General features: G+C 35.2%; 1 protein-coding gene across 1 annotated transcript in view; it reads left to right on the forward strand.

Annotated features, from left to right (window-relative positions):
- The window catches only part of LOC124167640, a 174,556-nt gene that overhangs the window by 84,562 nt on the left and 69,062 nt on the right, over positions 1-20,932 (forward strand). The window contains exon 3 of the mRNA XM_046545620.1: positions 11,930-12,004. Within this exon, the coding sequence (XP_046401576.1) occupies positions 11,930-12,004 (75 nt within the window). The remainder of the gene's footprint in view (positions 1-11,929; positions 12,005-20,932) is intronic.

Consider the following 20,932-nt stretch of genomic DNA (forward strand, 5'->3'; position numbering starts at 1 on the left):
GTACCAAGTTGCCATTACCAATTTTATTACCAGTACCAGTCATACTACCACTTAATTTTACATCACAACTCTACTACACTAGTTTTGATTGGCGTGCAATAACGTACCAGGTACTACGTCACGTTATTTACAACGTTTTGTAATTTAATTAAAATGTCGTGAGCACAATCATTATAAGGAATTTAGTCTGTTATTTGGGTCCTATTTTTCATTGTGTCTAACACACATGTCGGAGCGTATTTTCCCTTCCTATAACGGTTGATGTAAGCTGCTTTTAAGACAGAGTTTGGCAAACGTAATGAACGGATAAAGGAGATTGCGAGTTCTCTTCCATGTTAACAGCCAAATTGCGAGCATGACAATATTTTCGCAATCTTATTAGGGTACAAATTTGCTCTCCTCAGTAAAACAGAATGCAAGCTTGAATCGCATTTCGTACGTATCACGATATAATGGAGCTCTTCTATAATCAACCTCCATGAGAAGTCTGTGTTTTAGCTGCTACAAAGGACTTGGTTTCATTAAAGTTATGCCGAATTTTCTGTTGACTCGCTGTTAATACAATTTGTTGTACTATTCTCGTTGTCTGCTATGTGCTTCTAGGAACAAATGCCGTGGTAGCCGTGTGTTCGTGACTCCTTTTCCGTATTGTTTTAATTATAAACTCCGGAGTAAATAACTATAAAATACGTTACAGTCCTGAATTTTAAAATAAATAGTCACAATGCGTTGTTTTAATGAAGTTTAAGGAAGTTTATGCCCAAAAGCTATCAATTAGTCGTTGGGAATATATGGTTGTAATACTAGTAGCTTGTAGCTGTGTTTTTTACCCATTTCTTTAATACCGGTATTGCATGTATGTTTATTTGATGATTAGGTAAATAAAATCTTATTTCTGCCTTTGATTTTTAAACCTTTCTTGATTAATTTTTTTAAAATGTTAATATGGGGTACATAATGTTTTCAAGATAAATTTAGATATAAAATAGATGAATTTGATTAAATATTACTGTTTATTTGGGCTATTTGGAATAAAAAGACATGTCTGTGCTAAATGTAATGTAACAGAAGGTGCGTACTCGTGAACTAAAGGAATAAAATCGAGAAAAGTCGGTAAAAATACCCGATTTAGATATTCTTAATAGTTTATGTATAATACGTCTTAATGAATCTCAGTATATATCATCAGCTTATGATTTCCGATATTGCAAGTAGTTTATGGTAACCATGAAGGTTTCTGGAGCGATGGGACCAGAATACGTACAATTTAAGCTATTCAAGAATCCAAACAAGTTTGTCGCCAACTATCCGCCGAACACGGAACTAGAGCTCTGATGAAACCGAGCAATCACCTAAGGAAACCCACGTTGACAAACTATTGGTATTGTTGGTTTTTTTCTGCTTTTTTCCTTGTTATTTTATTGGTATTTAGCTATCATGACTTAGTAAGAAATATATTTTATGCATTCATATTTATTCATTCAGTTGCCACTAATTGCTATAGTTCATCGTTTACTCTGACGGTGGTTTGTAGGTTTTAGATAACCTACGTTTTAAACTCTTTCTTTTCTAATCTGCTAAGAATATTATTTTTTGTCGGAGTAACGCATTTTTGGTCATTAGGAACCCTTTTAAAATTCGTCGTGAGCTAGGAGCGGGGATTTCAGCTTTAATTTATTATTTCCTAAATCTCTATTGCTATTTCGTTGCCACTAGGTATCGAAATACTCCTTTAAACTAAGAAAAATCTTTCTTGACATTTTCTACTTTAATTTTCGCAATGGCTGGACGATTACTCTTACTACACCAATTTTATCATCACTACACTATCCTTGCTGCGTCGGTCATAGTGGCAAATAGCGTCAGCGCCTTCGGCGCCGCCAACGGTGATTATCGGTCTCGAATTCGCCAAAAAATTAAAATTTTCAGCTTCACTGTTGATATAGGTGGGTGTAGCCAGACAATTTATGAAATAAATATTACATCAATGGGCTTATTTTTCATCATTTTCCAGTATACGAGTGATACGAGCGAAAAATAATGGCAAAGAGAGATCATTTACTTATTGGTGTGTATTCAAATGGCATCCGTTATTTCAAAGGCATCAAAAAGGAGAGTGTCTGCAATTTTCTGTTTCATTTTGATGTCCCATGCGAAAATATTTCGGTACAGTACATCAATAGGAAGGTATTGGTAATTTTAGTGGTATAAATAAATTTAATTACCGTTTTTATGCTTTTTGCTATTTATGTGATGAATTTCTTTCTCTTCATGTAGCATTGCAATATACAATCAGTAATAACATTCGTGATGGTGCCAAACATCCATTAAATTACTAATGCCTCTCCTAAATGGATTCGCGTGCGTCATTGCTATTTTATGCATCTTTCAAGCTGCCTGGTAGCATCGGAAGAAGCAATACGCTACCTTGGTTTGACAAGGTTCTAACTGACATTTTTACAAAATTTGGTGTTTTCACTCAAGATAACTAAGTTTATGTTTCTCTATGTGTTGCACCGGTTTTCATTCCCCTATGTAAAATAATAACAGATTTAGATCAGTGACGAAGTTCCAACTGCAAGGAGAAAAAAACTAATATTTGGTGTGACAAGGTTCTAACTGCATTTTACTTATTTTATTACTCATATAAACACGTAAAAAAATAATTAAAGTAATAATTACTAGTGTATCTAGTGGATCACTAGTGTATTGCCAAAAATGAAATATAAATTCCTATTAATAATAGAAATAGAGCAGTTTAAAACTTTGACAAGGTTTTTCTCAAAACCAGCTGATGGTCAGTTAGAACCTTGTCAAACCAAGGTAGCGAATACCTAAGAATGATGTCCGATTACACGTTTTTATGCCTCTAAAATCAAATATTTACGCTATGAAAGTTTCCACCGCACATTTAGGATAAGCGCTCAAAAATAGAGAGATGTATTATGCTATTCTTTCTTAAAATCACATTCAAAAATATTAACCCAGTTTCAGGCTGCTGGTGCTCTTTGGATTTTATGTGTTCCATATGGAAGTCGGCTTCTTGGTGTTCATTACTCTCAGTGGGATATTTTCTTTTCTTTGCGCAAGTGGTGAGAGGAGTCTCCTTTGTAAACATATCTCGATGTCCTGGTATTCGTTCTTGAAAATTTGGCCTACATTCAATGCGTAGTCGACATCAAGGGATAAAATCTCGAGAGGCCATCGGCATTGTATTTTAAACCCCACGTATTATGGTGTCATTATGTTTTCTTTGGCCTCGGAGCCCCAATATTATTGCCATCAGCCCAAAAATATCAAGGGAGACTTAAAGGGAAAGGCAAAACTCCCTATCATGGGAAAATGGCCTTGAATAAAACGGTAGTAGGAATGCTCTCTTTTATTTATGCTGGAATTACAAGACGAGCTGAAATGAAGAAAAATCTATTTAAACTATTAAATCGAAAAAAGGTCAAATACAAATAAATAAACTAAAGTGAAATATATTTGTGAAGAACTACATTTGAAGAATTTTTTAGTGGTTAAACATGCATAAAAGTCAACCTATATTTGCTTCATAAATGCCTACAAGTATTGAATTTTATACATGTTGAAAGATAAGTTAACCCTTTTGGCAGGATAATAACGAGATCCTAATAGCCATTGGTAATAAGGGAAAATTAGCAGAGGTATCATTTAGCAAAAGAATGTCCATACTGAACTCAGGAAGTATAATTTATTTCTCGCGCGTGTTAAATATTTTTTTGCATTACTATCGTTGTCTGTTCCATCAAAAGTTTTAGAGATTTGTTGCTTTTTTTGTTGATCAGAAGGACTTATTGAGAAAATACTGCTTCTAAATTAGAATGTTTAGCCCAAAAACTTAAATTGAAAAGAGTACCTCTAGATTTTTATTTTGGCGCTACCCGTTTCAACTGCTAGGTTAATACAGGCACATACGAAAAAGGCAATTTTGCAAATATGTGCCTGATGATGACCTAGCAGTTGAAACGCATAGAACCAAAGTAAAACTTATAAAAAAGTGCTGTCTTCTTCTCTTCAACCAATGTGTATTCTTTCAACTACATCGCAACCAATATCTCTGGCCTGCCTCTGCCAATATCTCTAGAAGTGTCCACTTAAATTTGGAGCCACACTTTTATGAAATGTCAGTCATAAATTTTAATTTCTTCATAGGAGCGAATACGTCAGATTAGTGCAGTCTTCAAAATCTTAACTTGAAGCCGTGCTAGATCACTTGAAGTATACATAGATGCCCCTTAGTGGTAATTGAGTAGCTTGCCCTTACAGATTTCACTTGAACTTTGTTACAGTAATATACCGTTTGACCAAACATTAGTTTTTATTCCTAAATGCTTGGCTGTGTTAATGTTCACGTATTGCGTATTAATCAATTATTACACATTGGTATCAAGAATAATATTATTAGTATAAAAATAACGTCTTTAAAGAAACCAAGTTTTGTTAATTAGAAGAAAATAAATGACTACCACCCCTTTAATTGTTGACCATTTTCAAACATGATTGATGAGAATTTAAAATGAGTTTCAGAGGAACACTTCAGATATCAAAAACGAAAAACGAGGTGCGCATTCAATATTACATTTGCTTCCGCTAGGAGATAAATCTGATATATATATTACAAGTATTAATTGTAAGTAAGTAATTGTAAGTAATTGACCGGCAATTATTAATTTTATAATCTCACATGTGTACCATGTTTTTCGTTTGTGATATCTAAAATATTCTTCTAAAACTTATTTTACTTTCTCATCAATCATATGTGAAATTTTCAATAATTTAAGGGGCCGTAGTCTATTATTTTCTCCTTTTTAACAAAACGTGGTTTCTATAAAAACGTTATGTTTATACTTTCTGAGGTGAATTTTGCAATCGATTTAAATTTTAAGCACAACCACTAAGTGTTTGTATCATATATTGTCTTTTACACCCGACAGCGATAACAATAAATATAATTTCTAACAGAAATAAAAGTTTTCTAATCTATTTAAAACAAAATGCCTGAGCCAACTTGGTTGGCAAGTAAGGACGATCCTTAAATGATACAAATACATTAAATCAAGTAGGATAATTATTATTGTTATAGTTGATCTATTTACTTCCGTTCACGTCAATTTTTGAATCAAGTAAAATAACAATTGTTTCCATTTGCATTTAAAAATGGATAGATTTCTATTCAATTTCGTTCATTATTAATGCCACTTTTAAATTCGAGTTATATTGTATAATTTTTCTACAATTTTAAATCAACAAGAGAAATAAAGAGCTAATGCAACAGTTTAATCACGAGTTTCGCAGTAATGAATATTCCGTATGAAAGAGTGTAATATATGTGAATAAACGCCGCGAAAACCTCAGATCTTATTAACTAATAGTTTCCCATAACTATCTTGCTGAAAGGGTTTTTAAGTATCTATGCGTTTTAATGAAAACGAATGACTGTAGAAAGGCTTTAAACTTAAAGTAAATAATACGCCTTTTCAATTGCTAAAAACAGCCTTTAAATTTATTTTTCCGTTAATGTATCCATTTAATTTTTTTGGTTATTTGCATTTGTTCTTTTTTCCCCTATAATAGTTTAGATTTTTTCCTGCGTTGGTACTCATATTTCTAGTTTCAGCTTTCAGAGAGTCTTCCTTTCTGTACTTCATAAGCTCATCGTTACGAAACGCACATCCGGTATAACTGTATCGCTATTGGCTGTAATAATTATAATTTCTCATTTAATTATCTCTCATCAAGTAAGGTGAAAGGATGGGAGACTGTAACAATTATAAGCCTTTAGCCTTTTTATCCTTTACCCCGTTTTGCGACTGTAGTAGCCTTTTACTCGTGCGGGCTGCTGCATGCACATTCTCTCAGTTGAGGGAGTTGGGCATATTATTTCTCCTTACATCGAAAAATGTGGGAGTTAGTCGAACAAAGTTACAGGCTATGAACTTATCCACGCCTACTGAAATGCAGGAATGAATAATATTAATGGACATTCATATTTTACTGATTAAATGGGAGAGGTATACAAATAAGCTTGGTAAGGGAAATTTTACCGGCGCTAAATAAATTACTATATAATCTAATTTAATTTTAATAATAAATATTGTATGCTTCATTACTGTAGATGGCTTGCGTTGAATGAAGAATTTATCCCGTTATCATCCTACGCTGCGCAGTCGTATGCCCTCCGGAAAGAATGAGATCGTGGCTAAAGCTGGGCAATGTTATATTGCAAAGAGGAAACCGAGAAATTATGAAATCGATTCAAGGCTGACGTGGTGGAGATATCATGTATCCATGATAAAATATAAACAACAAATGTTAAATAAAAACATTTGGGCTATGTCGCCGCATCAATTTTTAGATGGCCTCAACTTTTCTCGACCTAGGCTGGTCGCTTTCTCAAGGGAATCTAAAATAATGATATCTTTTCCTTAGATAATGATATAGAAAGCGACCAGCATCGGTTGGTAAACGCTGGGGCCACCCAAAAATTGACGCAGCGATATGGCTCAGAAGATTTTTATTTAACATGAAGAGTGCCCGCGAAAGTTTTAACGAAAAAATTACAAACGGTTTAAATCAAAGAACTTTGATTTAAACCGTTATTAACCGTTATAAAATTTTTAAAACAAAAAGGCTTCCCCCTTCCCACTCCCCTCACGCCACTCTCATATACCCCCTCCTCCTACCTTGGCTTTGGTATAATTGAGGGGGAATATACTTGAGAGGGTTTCTGTTTCATCAACTTGAAAATGGCATAGAGTGTCGAAAAAGATGGTAGTGGTGTTATATACTTCCCAGGATCAAAACTGGGGAGTTCAGCCACGATCTCACTCTTTCCGGAAAGCGTATGACTGCGCAGCGTAGGAAGGCCACGGGGCGATATTTTTATTCTACTCGTGTCAACTACAATAATAAAGCATATCATATATTCATTAATTAAATTGTATATTCATTTATTAAGCTCCGGTAAAATTTCCCTCAGATTAGAAAGCTTATATATATGTAAGCCTTGGTCGTTCAAATTTTAATATTTTGGCACGGTGAATGAAACCAACATTATACAAAAATAATAACAGAGTTTGATTAGTTATAAAATTATTTGCTTGATAAAAAAACTGTATTTATTTAATTTGCATGTCTTATACTAATATCATTTTTCGCGGGAGGTATGAAAAAAATTTGTTCAGAACTTTCGTTTTCTTTCCTTTCCTTTTAGACTTTTTTCGAAAATTTTTCTTATAGAATTCCGCAATTTTAGCTTCTCGGAGGGGGCAGCTACCCCCTTCCGCCTCCCGCTGGGTACGCTCATGGAGTTATATGTTAATGGTTGCGTCGGGTCATACTGACCCAACTGGATTTTCATAGATGATTTTTAAATTTAAATAACGCCGTTTGATATTGATATTTTTTAGTCTATTATTTCATGTAATTCTACCGCTGAGTGGAGTAGGATTTTTTAGTACTGCTTATGTTCGCTGCTACCGAATTTTAGACCCGACGCGATCGTGAGCTTATCAGATTTTTTCCGCCTTTTACCAGACGCTTAATTCTGTTTTAGTCTCATATTAGTCTGTTTTATATAGCAGACTGATTTCTTAAAATGTTGTAAAGCTCCCTATTATTGTCCTAAAGTATTTCCCTCTTTTCATGTTTCGGCGACGTTTACGTTCTCTGCATAAGTATTAATATCGTTTTATATGCATCGGCCATTGTTTGTGTATGCATCTATGTATGTGTATGCATAGTTTGTGTATCTAGTTTGTGTATGCATCTAGTTTGGGTATGCATCTAGTTTGTGTATGCATAGTTTCTATGCATCGGCCAATAAAAATGTATAAACCTTATTTGAACAACTATGCTTAGTGAGTAGCAGTAAAATGACACCAGTGTATTAATAATAATTTTGTCAGTCGCAATAAACTCAACTCATTCCTCACATGGGCGCCCTGCTGCCATGTTGACCTTGCTGGACAATCGATCGTTACCTCGTTGCTTGCCATGGCCTAATCGTGATAACCATGGCCCAATCGCGAGAATCGTGGCCCAATTGCGATAAACGGTCACAGGGAGCTTGGGGGACATGAAATTAATCGTGGCGCGCCAGTTTCTGGCCCTCCCTTACTAGAGCTCTGCAAAGACGAACCACTGCAGTGGGAGACAAGAATTAGTTTAGTCTTGCCACTCTTTGTCTCCCATTCTAGGGATAGGCTGTTTTTCGTCCGTTTTTGCACGCTTTTTGCCCTCAACTTTACGCAATGTTGAGTTACATTTATTACAATTTTCATTTTTTGTTAATATTTTGTCATGGATAAATCGATAACTTGTTATTCATTTTGAATGGAACATATATCAACACCTCTAAAAAGAAACGGATCTTGTTCACACAAGACAACACGATCCATGGCTATTTTAGAACCGATTGATGTAATAGAAATGGAGGCCTCTTAAAGTAGATTTGATGGCCTTTGGCGTGAGCCCATAAAAAATAAACATCTCTTCATGATCAGCTTCTTCTCTTACGAAGAAGGAAAACAATCTAAATTCGTTCTGTAGGCATTAACACGGAGCGGAGGGAACTAGGCATGGTATTGAATTTGGAGGAGTCATCCCAGAGACTTTACTTTAGCCGTTAGGCAAGGTTAGAGAAGGAAGGATGGAAAGGAAACCAACATCGGCATTGGTATCCTCTTAACGAAAGGCACCAAGGGGACCATGGTTTAACGTCCCATTCGATGGACGGAATGTTGTAGTTGGTGTGCCCTCCTCAAAGCACTAGGTAATGCAGATACCGGGTTATTATTAAAGTATTCTACCGATTAAGGTAGGTTTGCATGGAAACTCACGAAGAATTCCGGCAGATTCTCATCCCCTCTTAGACTTCCCTCTTCAATTCACTATAAAGCCTACTACATTATATAAAAAAATCCTATTTTTTTTCTTTCTCTCCCTTGTTTACCCAAAATCCTACTCTCTATAGGCCTGGTTACACGGTGCATTAACCCGTACGGGTTAATGTCTAAATGTATGAACGCGAGAATGAACGGAAAAATTCACCGTGTAACCACCCCAAAATGTACAAATGCATGAACGCGTGAACGGAAAATAGAACATGTTCTAATTTCGTTCATGCATTCGCACAAGTTGATAACAGAGCCACCTGGTGGGAAACGACACATTTAGTTGTCATCTGCAGGGCTATTCCACGGCCGTCTTGGCTATTCAGTAACTCTTTACGCGTATTTGTTCATTTGTACTGTATCGTAAGTGCTTGAATCCTACCACAAACTCACCATTTGCATCTACACTAATATTCGTATAGATTATCCCTGTATGTATGCCGGACATACCAAGTTTATGCCTATTATATCTTATTGGTTGTATTATGCCGGAACAAAACAATCGATGAGGCTATCGCAGAGTTTTCAACACGACATTTGTGAAATACAACGGCTATCATACGACTTATAGAACACATTTAAACATAATTAATATCTTACGAATTAACGACAACTCTACCTTTTATACGTCCGAGGTGGGAATGCGCTGGCCCAACACAAAAATACGACTCACAATACGCAAGTTCATAAATCGACAAGACCTCTAAACCAACATCTTTTCCATCAACAGCAAATATCTTCTTAACTTTATAAACGTCCCGGACAAAAGTAGAACAAAGTATTAAAAATATCTACTCTCATACATCATCTACACTCAGTGAAACAGATGACAGAAAAATGTTTGGTAAACACGGCTTAAAAACAAGATGCGTCTACAAACTTTCGGCCTAAGTATTAACTTTGATAACGGTTTGAAATAAATAGAGTACTATTGAGATATAGCATTAAGCGAGCGGTAACAATAAATATTAAATATAAATAAATATTACTGGCACGAAATGAAACAACTTCGGCAACTACAATGAAAACCACTGTTTACACGACAGCGCAAATATATTACCTACAGGAAACAACGAAAAGGGAATTATTTTCTGGTAGGTATCGTCTGCTTCCTACCTAATGATACTGTTTTAAAATTTAAATTTTGCGCACTGTAAAGGGAATAAACAAAAACTAAACGCCTCGCGTTACGAGAAAATGTGTGAAAACTTGTGCGAACGCATGTACCGTGTAACCGCTCATTCATGCTCCTCGTTCACGCAAACGTCCATGAATTCAGACATGCAAACAGACACGCATTCATACATTAACCCGTACGGGTTAATGCACCGTGTAACCAGGCCTTAACACTGTTTTCAACATCCCCTCCCCGCTCAGTACTCGCTCCATCCATACTTTCTGTCTCGCGACGTATCTCATCAAGAAACTGCCTCTCTTCACCCACCATATCAGGCAATTCTTCCTTCCTCTTCCTTTCTCTATTCTTCTCCACACACACATCTCGTGCGCTTCCACTTTTCTCTCGTCCTCCTTCCCAAGTGTCCATATTTCCGCACTACAAAGCGCTACACTCCAGATCAGACTCTTCTCTAGGCTTTTCTTTTAACTCTTACATAAGAATCCTCTCACGAGCTCCTTCAAGTTCATGAATGCCTCCTTCAATAACAAAATTCCCTTCGTGATGTCCATAATGCTGTATCCATTTTCCTCAAATGTTCTGCTCAAATAGTTGAATTGCTCTACCTGCTCAATTTTTTCCCCGCCTACTTTTACCTTAAGTCTCACATGCCTAGCTCGCGATGCTTTACAAAACCGCATAACATTTGTCTTCTTGCATTTAATCTTCATGCCGTATTCCTTGCAACGCTTGTCTATCGCATCCACAAGAGCCTTCAGCCCCGTCTCTGACTGGTTAATCAACGCCAGATCATCCGCAAACCTCACTGATTTAAACATTATTCCTCCCACTCTTACTTCCGCTTCCAATTCATCCCACGCCTCTCTTACCAATTCCTCAACAAAAACGTTAAAAAGCAAAGGCAATCAGCGCCTTGCCTAACTCCTCGGCCCATACTTGCCCACCCAGATTCACCGTCCGCTGCCCTCACTTGCGCATTCTGGGCCATATACAGACTACCAGTCAGGAAAATCGGAGATCGGGTACTCTCTGCAAACGACTTGCCAACTTGGGCCCATGGGGTTCAAATCTCGGAGCCAGTCAAATCGTCTACCTCTTCGGTTTATCCTTTCACAAATCTATTTGCGTTAAGTCAATGAATTTTTTTAGGTCTGAATTGATGGATTTCGAAATAAGGATCTGTTTTTTATGAACACCCTAAGAAATTTTTACTCTAATGTTATAGTCTATTCTATTTTTGATTTCACTTTAATATTTGTAATAAATCGATATTCATCCACTTCAGTGGGTTTGTATTTGTTTTATAAAAAAACATTTCTACTCATTCCACTTCCGCCGAATCCTACAGCATGATATTCTTATTGTCAAGATAACTTCTTTTGTGAATGAACATCGGTTACCTGTACCTTACATCCTCTGTAAAATTGTAAAATTTATTCTCTGAATTTAATCTTGGAGGAGAGTAACTTTTTATACACCAATATGGATGGCTTGGTCTGTATTTCAAGTTTTCAGCCATATTATCTTCATCACATTCGACTATCAGTCCGACCATGGCGTCAACATAAAATTGAAACAGTATAAATATATTTTTTATAATTCACTATTACGCATAATAATGTATTATTAATTTACAAATAAGCATTTCGTCTCAGAGAACTAAGTGAATTTTATATTATTCCTCTCCTTTTGGAATGTCACTTTTTTTCTGAATTTCGATTATTCTTCAGTACTCATTTCTTAATATTGTTCATCGTGTTGTGTTTTTCACCATAGTCACTTTTGTTTTTTTTGACACGCATGTGTAACAGTACTTATTTAGGGTTATAAAAATAAAAAAGTAATTGAAGTATTTCATACCATCTTTTCGCAGCTCCATCGTTCGTGCTGGCCTGGTGACTCTTCGACGGGGAGTCCTTCAGCCTTACGCAGCTACACTGAAAGATCTGTAAGTAGACTTAAAATAATTTTGACCATTTTAGGCTTTTTCACTTGTTTGGGAATTTTTCTCGTCATTTTCAACAGTTTACTTTGGAACAATTGTTTTTCATTTTTCAATATGAATCAACATTCCCCCTCAATCGGTCGGATTTTTTTCCTCTTGAGTCATTATGTTCCTATCTAAAACCATAGTTTAGAAAATTTTAAGGTCCATAGGCTTGAAGTTCATTGATTTGACAAGGTTTGTTTATATTTTAAAACTAAAAATATTTCATTTATGGAAATACATTGGTAAATTTTCATGTTTTATATTCAGAAAAATTTTGAATATTCACTCCGAATACCAAGAAAATCTCAAAATGATTGCCATTAGTTTTAAGCGATTATTACGTCAACGAAAACGACCGGTCAAGCATGGGAATGCGGGAGATTTTTGGCACCATTGGTTAGGGGAAGGGATGCGGAGATGCAGAGAAACTCTCCGAGGCCAGGATTTTCTAGTAATTTCAAAATTTTCCAATAAATACAATTAACACCATTAACAATGGCTATTAAATTAGAAATTAAAGTGCTGATGGTCGTAATCAAATAGCAATTTTTAAATAAATTGACCAACTATCCGAGAAAAGTAGTAGTGCTCTCGTATGTTTTCAATGGAGTCGTTAAATCATCTGCGAGTTGTAGTGAGTTTCATGTAGTAAGTCATGGGTATTTCTGCTTAATAAATGCGCACCAACTTCATATAAATTATGCTATCAATACGGTAAAAAAGACCTTAATCCAGTGGTACTGGATTCTTCGGCATAGTTTTATATTACTTATTTTTTAAACTATGTACAACAGCGTGTTTTAATGGAAGCTTTTCATGGTAACAAAATATTTAGATTATTAGTAGCTTAGGTTGTTCGTAACCGAATTTCGGACCCCTTTAACCGCAAACCAGCCAGTGCGTAATTAATCGTAATCTTGAATAATGATACTGTGAGGGCCATAGTTGACAGATGTCATCCAATTTCCATGCATCAAATTTTGGGTAAATAAAAGTTTTCGAATTTTAATTTTCACATTTCTGAATTTTTAAATTTACTAGTAACTTAGATTTTCATGCAAACACATGAAATTTATTTTATCTTTTTGACATTTTGTTTTGCGTTAATGCTGCAAAAATTAACTAATAATTGTGAAAGTCTTAATAAAGTATATTAATAAAGCGTTTCGGCATTTTTCTCGTCATTTTCAATTGTCAACTTTGGTCTGGTTTGATTACTTTACTTTCATTAGTCTACATCTGTTTTTCCTGTTCTTTAGAAGACTCAACATTCCCTCCCAACAGGTCGGAACATTATTTTTCCTTTTGACTCATTATTTGATTATCTTAAGCCATAATATAGAAAATTTCAAAGTACATAGAGTTGAGGTTCATTGTTTTAGACAAAGCTTTTTCATATTTTAAAGTTACAAGTTTTTCGTCTTTGGAAATGCATTGGTAAATTTTCAAGTTTTAGATTCAGGAAAATTCTTAATATTCACTCCGAATGCCAAGAAAATCCCAATTGATTACCATTAGTTTTAATCGAGTATTACGTCAACGAAAACCACCGGTCAAGCATGATAATGCGGGAGATTTTTGGCACGCGCGCGCTGGAAGGTTAGGATATTTACGAGCTGGAAGGTTAGGGTAGGAATGCGGAGTTAGGGAAACTCTCCAAGGACGGGATTTTTCCCCAATTTCAAAATTCTCCAATAAATAAATTAAGTACCATTAATAATGGGATTTAAATGAGAAATTAGAGTGCAGTTGGTCGTTGGAGAAATTAGAGTGCAACATCGTGTTTCAAAGGAAGCTTTTTACGGCAGCAAAATATTTAGATGATTAGTTACTTAGGTTGTTCGTAGTCGCATTTTGGACTCGTTTTACCGCAAACCATCCAGTGGGTAATTAATCTTGATTACTGTCACTGTGAGGGTATTAGTTCGGTGATTCCCTTTTTGCCATGAAATTTCGTAGTGTGATCGAAGTTGCATGCCAAAAAGGGTATCATGTCATCCTGAGGCTACTGTACGATCTGTGCGATAGTCTTTTTAATGTAGTGAATAACAAATCACCTCGTTAAGGCGCCAAAAACTGAGAATCTACACTCTACGCTAGTGGGTGAAGGACAGATCAGAAGATATTAGAACCATTGTAGGATTAAGGGGTTGTATCTCATGATAGAAGATTCTTGACGTGGTGGCAATGCGATATATCAATGATAAAATATAAACAAAAAATGGTAATTTCAACGCTTTAATGTATAACTCCGCTACCGACCATGGTTTCGACACTACTAATGTCATTTTCAACGCCTCACTTTGTCGACACCAATGGAATTATATATTTGTGTGTGGAAATTTCCATTTGTTGTTTGTATTTAATCATTAATATTAATAAGAACTCTAACTTGTAAAAATTGTGGATTGCAACCGAATTTTTATTGGAATGATTATAAAAATCCAATAATATTGGAAAATTACGATAATTTCATCAAATAGGTTTAACGTGGTCCCATAATCGTTTTCTCTGCAAACGGGTTCCTTAAAATCCAAAATGCATAGGGTTAATTTTTTTTTCAATTTTGAAAAAATCCCATTTTCGAAGATCACGTATTTTTATTTTTAGGTCAACTCATGGTTTTCTAAACCCTATTTCCGCTTGACAAGATTTAAAACCCCCAAAACTTAGCTCCTAATATTTTTAATTGTCTCGCGTCTTCAAGCAGAATCTCTTAAATGATTTTCATCCACCTCTCTAAATCCTTTCCTACATAATCTGACTCTGATAACGCTTTAAGTAAAGTTGAAAGTCATTAATATTCATTTTTTCTCGGTGATAGCGAGGAGTTCCTCAGGTTGAATACGTAATAAGACTTTCGAGAGCATCCTGAGCGTTGAAACTTTAAGTCTCGTCAATCTCAGCGGAATCGTATCACAGACTGAGGCGCGATGATACCGCGTATATTCATGATCTTTTGAAACTCGAATATTTAGCTTTAATTTGAATTGCAATACCGTAGATCAGTGCTTTTATTATTGATTGGTGGTCGGAAACAAATTTAAAAACATGCTTGATATTTTTTTTGCAGCATATTATTCCCTATGAATTTGGAGTTGATTTTTAAATTTAAACATCTGCGCTGTTACAGATAACTTTAATGTACTAACGGCTCATCGTCATCATCATTAGTCAACAATCCTAAGATTGGTTTGACGCTTCTCTCCATTCCTCGTTGCTATCCTATGCAACTCATTCGGGAGCGCTTTCAAGAGAATGGAAACGCTCCATTCTCTTGAAAACGGTCCCACTACGAGGAGTGAAACGTCGAGCAGATAATTTACCTCCGCAGCATTTCCCGTCAGCAACTACCAACAATCCCGAGATTGGCTTGACGCAGATCTCCATTCCTCTCTCCTATCCGCTTACTTTTTCATAGCGACGTATTTCTTCTCTTTTACATCTTTATAACCTGTCCTATGTAACTCATTCGGGTCGGTCCCTTGCCCTTCTATCCGTCTACTAACGGCTATAGAGTAAAATTCAGAAAATGTATCAAAATACTTTCTTACATTAAAACCCTCTTCATAAATTTACTTCCACACCACTCTTTTAAATTTTTTATGGAATAGCGCAAAACACCGAAGGAACAGGAGTGTCTTTTTTTAATATTATCTAAGTATTGGCATCGTAATCTACTGACAATAATCAAATATATTATCAGCAGTAACAATTAATGGTAGAATTGAACGGCATCTAAAAAAAGGTTTAGAGGAGAACATGATTTTTTTGTTACACGTGTTGATTTTCGTGTCACATAATCGAGGCGAAAGATATGCAGGTAATAAAAAAAAATTCAGCCAGGCTGTGGGGTGTATATCAAATCACTTTCACCTCCATTCTGAAATTTCTAATTTTTATTCCAGGACGCTCCAGTGGTACGTTTTTTTTTATTTGCACCAAAGCCACGTAAGCTTTTGAGTGCTCAGACTCGGAGCGGCGTCAGACGAGAGGGAGAATCAATTGTTGGACACGTTTCTTATTCAAGTGGGCATTTTCTGCGGAAAAAATTTGTCTTCCCGTCTCCAATCCTCTTTGCGGATACGCTCGAGTTGCCAGCAACTGCCCCGCGCGGAAATATGAATGTTTCCCTCCCCCCCCCTAAGGCGGACAGCCACACGTGCCAACGAAAACTTTCTGGAATTGGGTGGGAGATTTTTTTTCAGCCAAAGAAGAGAGATAGATCGATATATAATTAGGTGCGAGAAGCCATGGGGCACAAGTGATTGTTTTTTTTTTCTGAAAAGGAGTTAGATACAGAAATTAGATGAAAAAAGCAAACAAGATCAATTAGATGCGTAGCAAGGTTTCCGGGTTGACCTCCGCGTCGATTCATCTTCAAGACGACAGTTTCGCCGGCGTTGCAGCTAGCGTCTTCAGGTACGAAGTATCGGATGCAGGTTTTTTGCCCGTCTTATATAGGCCTTGGTTTGGGCTAGGCTAGCTGCAACGCCGGCGAAACTGTCGTCTTGAAGATGAATCGACGCGGAGGTCAACCCGGAAACCTTGCTACGCATGCTGCACCACCCCGCGAAAGTCTCCATCAACAAGATCAATTAGATGTTCAGTACTTCATTTGATTTAACACTCGGTGTCTGCACAGAACAGAGACTCACTCGTTTCCATAGGCCACTAAGATTTTTTTCATTTTTCTTCTAAAATTGATTGTTTCAGACGTAAGTTTGTGAAAGCGACTCATTATTAAAATGTTCTTCTTTTTAATTTTAATTTTTCTTCCACACATTTCTGCGCCTAAATCTGTTTAGAAAATAAATCACTTGTACCCCTTTTGCTTCTCAGCCCCTCGAATGATTCAATTCTTTCCACGCATAATATTCTTGCTAAGTCTCCTCCGGATTTTTGCTGGGTTAAATCTATACATAGGTAGTTATAGAAGGAATCAGGAGGTCTGTTGTGGGAATTACGCGTGAATATTTGGTCCTTGGAATCGTGCATGAGTTTTTCATGAAATTTTGCTCCAGCCTGGAATATCAAAATCTTTTACTTCAAATTCATTTCACATAAAAATATTCCATTTCAACACTCATTTTCTGGCCTATTTAATGTGCATGCATGCTAGTATCTTTATAATGTAATGAATATATTTTTTAATTGGATTTTTTGAAAAAAAAAATTATCTATTTAACACCGCAAGTTATGACGAATGTCTTGAGGTGAATAATGATACTCTCATAAACAAAGTGCAAAATTTTTGTTACTAAGTGTAACACCTCAAATGAGGAACGTAAAATAGTACATAAATGTAGTAACATTTAAAAGCGGTGAATTAATTTGGGGTGTTTTAAAATTCTTATCCATCGCAGTAATCACGTAAGATTAAGCTTAAATATTGTAAATTTTCCTTGAAAACCTGGAGTTATGCATGAATTTTTGTGCTTCACTTGACTGGACACCATGTTACTTAAATCCTTTAAGAAGCATTCGTAAACAATCACTACAATCAGATTTTTTCTCTTACTCCTGATTGGCAGGAAGGATCTTGAAAATTTAGATATAAATCAGGAGTTTTATCGTTTTTTTATCCACTTTAAAATGTATATTCCACGTAATGTAACGTTTTATTAACCCTGTTGCGAGTAAAATTGTTTTTGGATAACCAGATTACAATGGGTATCTTATTAAGCATAAAAATCCATGCGTAATACCAGGTTATCAAGGGAGATTTTACAAAATTAAAGGTTAACCAGATCACAATGGGCAAGTCTGGCCCAGATGTTGTTGGAACGGCAAATTACATAAATTTTACGTACTATTCAATTTCATCGTTTGACCCTTAATGTTCAGCCATTGTAGACTTTCAAGTTTGTCCAATCCGAAGAGATAGTTTTGATTTTTTTTACGAAAGCCATTCAAACGAATTTATTTAATGTTAACTTTTAATCAAATAAAAATAGCGAAGTATTATCGCGACATTTCCGTCTGTGGCCGTTTGTTGTTGATGACGCGATGCATAATTGGTTTTCAAAGAATTCATTTTTGTGGCTTTACTTCCTTTTCAAAATTGTGTTAGTCGGTCACTTTATGAGTGGGAAATGAAATAAGGAAATATATGATGGGCGACGCAGCAGGTTTCAATTCCAAGGGCTTCGTTATGAAATTGGGTCGAAAGCCTTGGAAAATTCTACGACTAAAAATCTACCTACCTTGGGGATTTTTGCTTCATTCCACTCCATCTCAATATGAAAGGATCTTTAGTCTTTCGTGCAGACGACTTTTGCCATTAGGCACCATTGTCCTTCAGTGATTGATGCTGTGACCTTCAGGACCAATACCGACCTGCATAAATCAGGATTGTCCGAATGCTTTTCTTTAAATTGAAATGGAGAGGGGAGCATATTAATAAGGTACCAGATTGGATCAAAGAAAAAATGGGGAAAAGTTTAGAAAATGCTCCCGAATGTTTTTGGTTTCGTAATTTATTCCATAAAGTAGGATTTTTTTTAAATTCAGCCCCCTTTTTTCCTTTGGTGTGTATAATTTGAATACCAAAAATCACTGGCAGATTATGTTCATGTGATCTGCTGCCTTTATCTGTAAATCTGTAGTAAAATAGGTCAGTAGTTTGATTTTGATGAAGAAAAAAGTACTTTAGGTAATAAAAGCTCTTATATTCAATATTTGGATCATTTAATCATATTTTAAATACATTCTTTTTAGTTTATGGAACCTTTTTTTGGATTTTATTATTATATTTATTTGCATTAAAATTTTTTAAATTAAGTTTCTTTATGGCCAGTACTGATATTACTTAGTAAATGTAATCTATATCTGTTATTAAAAAATGCCCTTTGTTCACTAGATGATTGTTGAAAAAATATGATTTCAGAAATAAGTTCAGTTATTTCTTTTGAGAGCTATTTTAATCGAGTGCCAAAAACTGTGATTTATTCTTATTGAAATGGGATTTGAGACCTTTTACGAAAGCTATCACTAATCTCGTGATTGTTTAGTAATTTTTAGCCACGTTTTATTCAAGCTCTTTATGCTTCAAAGCATTAGAATCCTGGCTGACAACTATTCTAAATTAATCCATACCCCTAGAACTGAATCCCAACGGCTTTAACGTGTTTCGGTGATGTGGAGTGTGTATAACTTCAATGATGCCCGTTATGTAATATAACTATTTTCGTATTTCCAACACTCAATGACCCCAATTAAAGTTTTTTAAATTATATATGCCATATAGGAAGTTAGGCCTACTTTTAATATTGAGAATAACTCGTAATAATTACCCACAAATTCGACAAATCAACGTTATCATCTAGGCATCAATTGATTATAAAATAAGTATAAAATTGTTTTAATATTAGAGAGCGAATTGTTTACCAGGAAACCAATTTCTTTATTTGGTACTCAAGGGTTAACAAAATTATGTGTTCAGATAACTTAAGTGAAAAAAACCCTTCCTGAGATTAAACGCAGAGCAGAAACTTCAACGTAAAACATAAACTGATTTCCCATTTCCGTTGATTGCTGAATTAGATCAGAGTCGCTTCAAATTCTTTCCAGATATTGCGAGTGAAGGTGAATGGGAAAAAATTCAATAGAGAATGATAATTCTTTATTGAAATTTTTAGACTAGTTTATGGTAAATATGAAATTTGAAAAATTTAGATATTTGATAGTTAGCCTTCTTATTAGTTTGTTCGCTAAAGGCACTATGCTGCAGTGTAAAAATGGAAAGCTGATCGTATGCCTCGTAAAATTTTATTTTATTCGGCAATATACCCGTAGAAGAAACTGCCATACGGTGCATTTTCAGTTTATTGTCGGATATTAAGTGTTGGTGATAAAATACAGCCAATAATTCTGGTATATTTTTTCATCTCAATAAATTTATTATGATGATTTTTTTACGGGGAAGTTTTTTATTTTTCGTTAAAAAAACGCTACACTTTTCCCACCAGGGGTAAGATGCAAGAGGAGACTTTCAATTTCTCTCTTCCGCCATAGTAAATGCACGTCATTATTGCGACCTCCTTGGCTCCTGGTATGACAAATTAATTTCCTTCGATTACCTTTGCTATTCAAATTCTCTTACGTCATCATTTTGATTATCTTTTACCAGTAAATGCTGCGTTTCAATTATGTATGGTATAATTGTCGAACCCACCCAAAAAAAACTAAATTATTTTGAAATCATAATTTTATTCTGTAGCAGGCCAGAAAAAAGAATAATTTATGTAAAATATATTAATTTTTCCTGTAAAATTTTGATTAAGTTTTTTATTAAATTTTGAAATAAATATCAAAGATTTATATCCAATCCTCAAGAAATAGTTGTTCCCTTTAATTACTTTTCTAAGGAATCAGGCTTGATGGAATGATAATAGTGAAAGATTACCCAAAAACTTTGTACATATTTGTGCAATTTTATTCATTTATTTGGAATATGAAAATTATTAAACATTGAAAACTTTTTATCGAAGTAAAAATACTTTTTTATTGAAATGTATACTATTTCACAAACGTCGTGGAACCATTTTTAACATTTACTTATTCTGAATCGATGATTTAATTACTGTCCTAGAAATGACTCATAACGACTTGTAACTCCTAGCTAGTTAATGTTGTTTGGTACTGCAAGACATGCACATATAGCTATTAGACGCATCCATCACTAAGTAGAAGGTTAAATTGGTTAACCTGATGCCTCAGGTTTGAACCTCTGGAAGACTTTGAGATCACGCAGAAATGGACATAATCGCTAGCTACTTTGAATCCCCACGCGCTGATCGGGAATGAGTTTGTCTTCCCCTCCTTTACATGTGAATTTCTTTCGCACCTAAACTAATAGGTCTTGAATTAAAATAGCTATCCATT

This window comes from Ischnura elegans, chromosome 11 (assembly GCF_921293095.1).
Source record: "Ischnura elegans chromosome 11, ioIscEleg1.1, whole genome shotgun sequence".
Taxonomy (NCBI): Eukaryota; Metazoa; Arthropoda; class Insecta; order Odonata; family Coenagrionidae; genus Ischnura; species Ischnura elegans.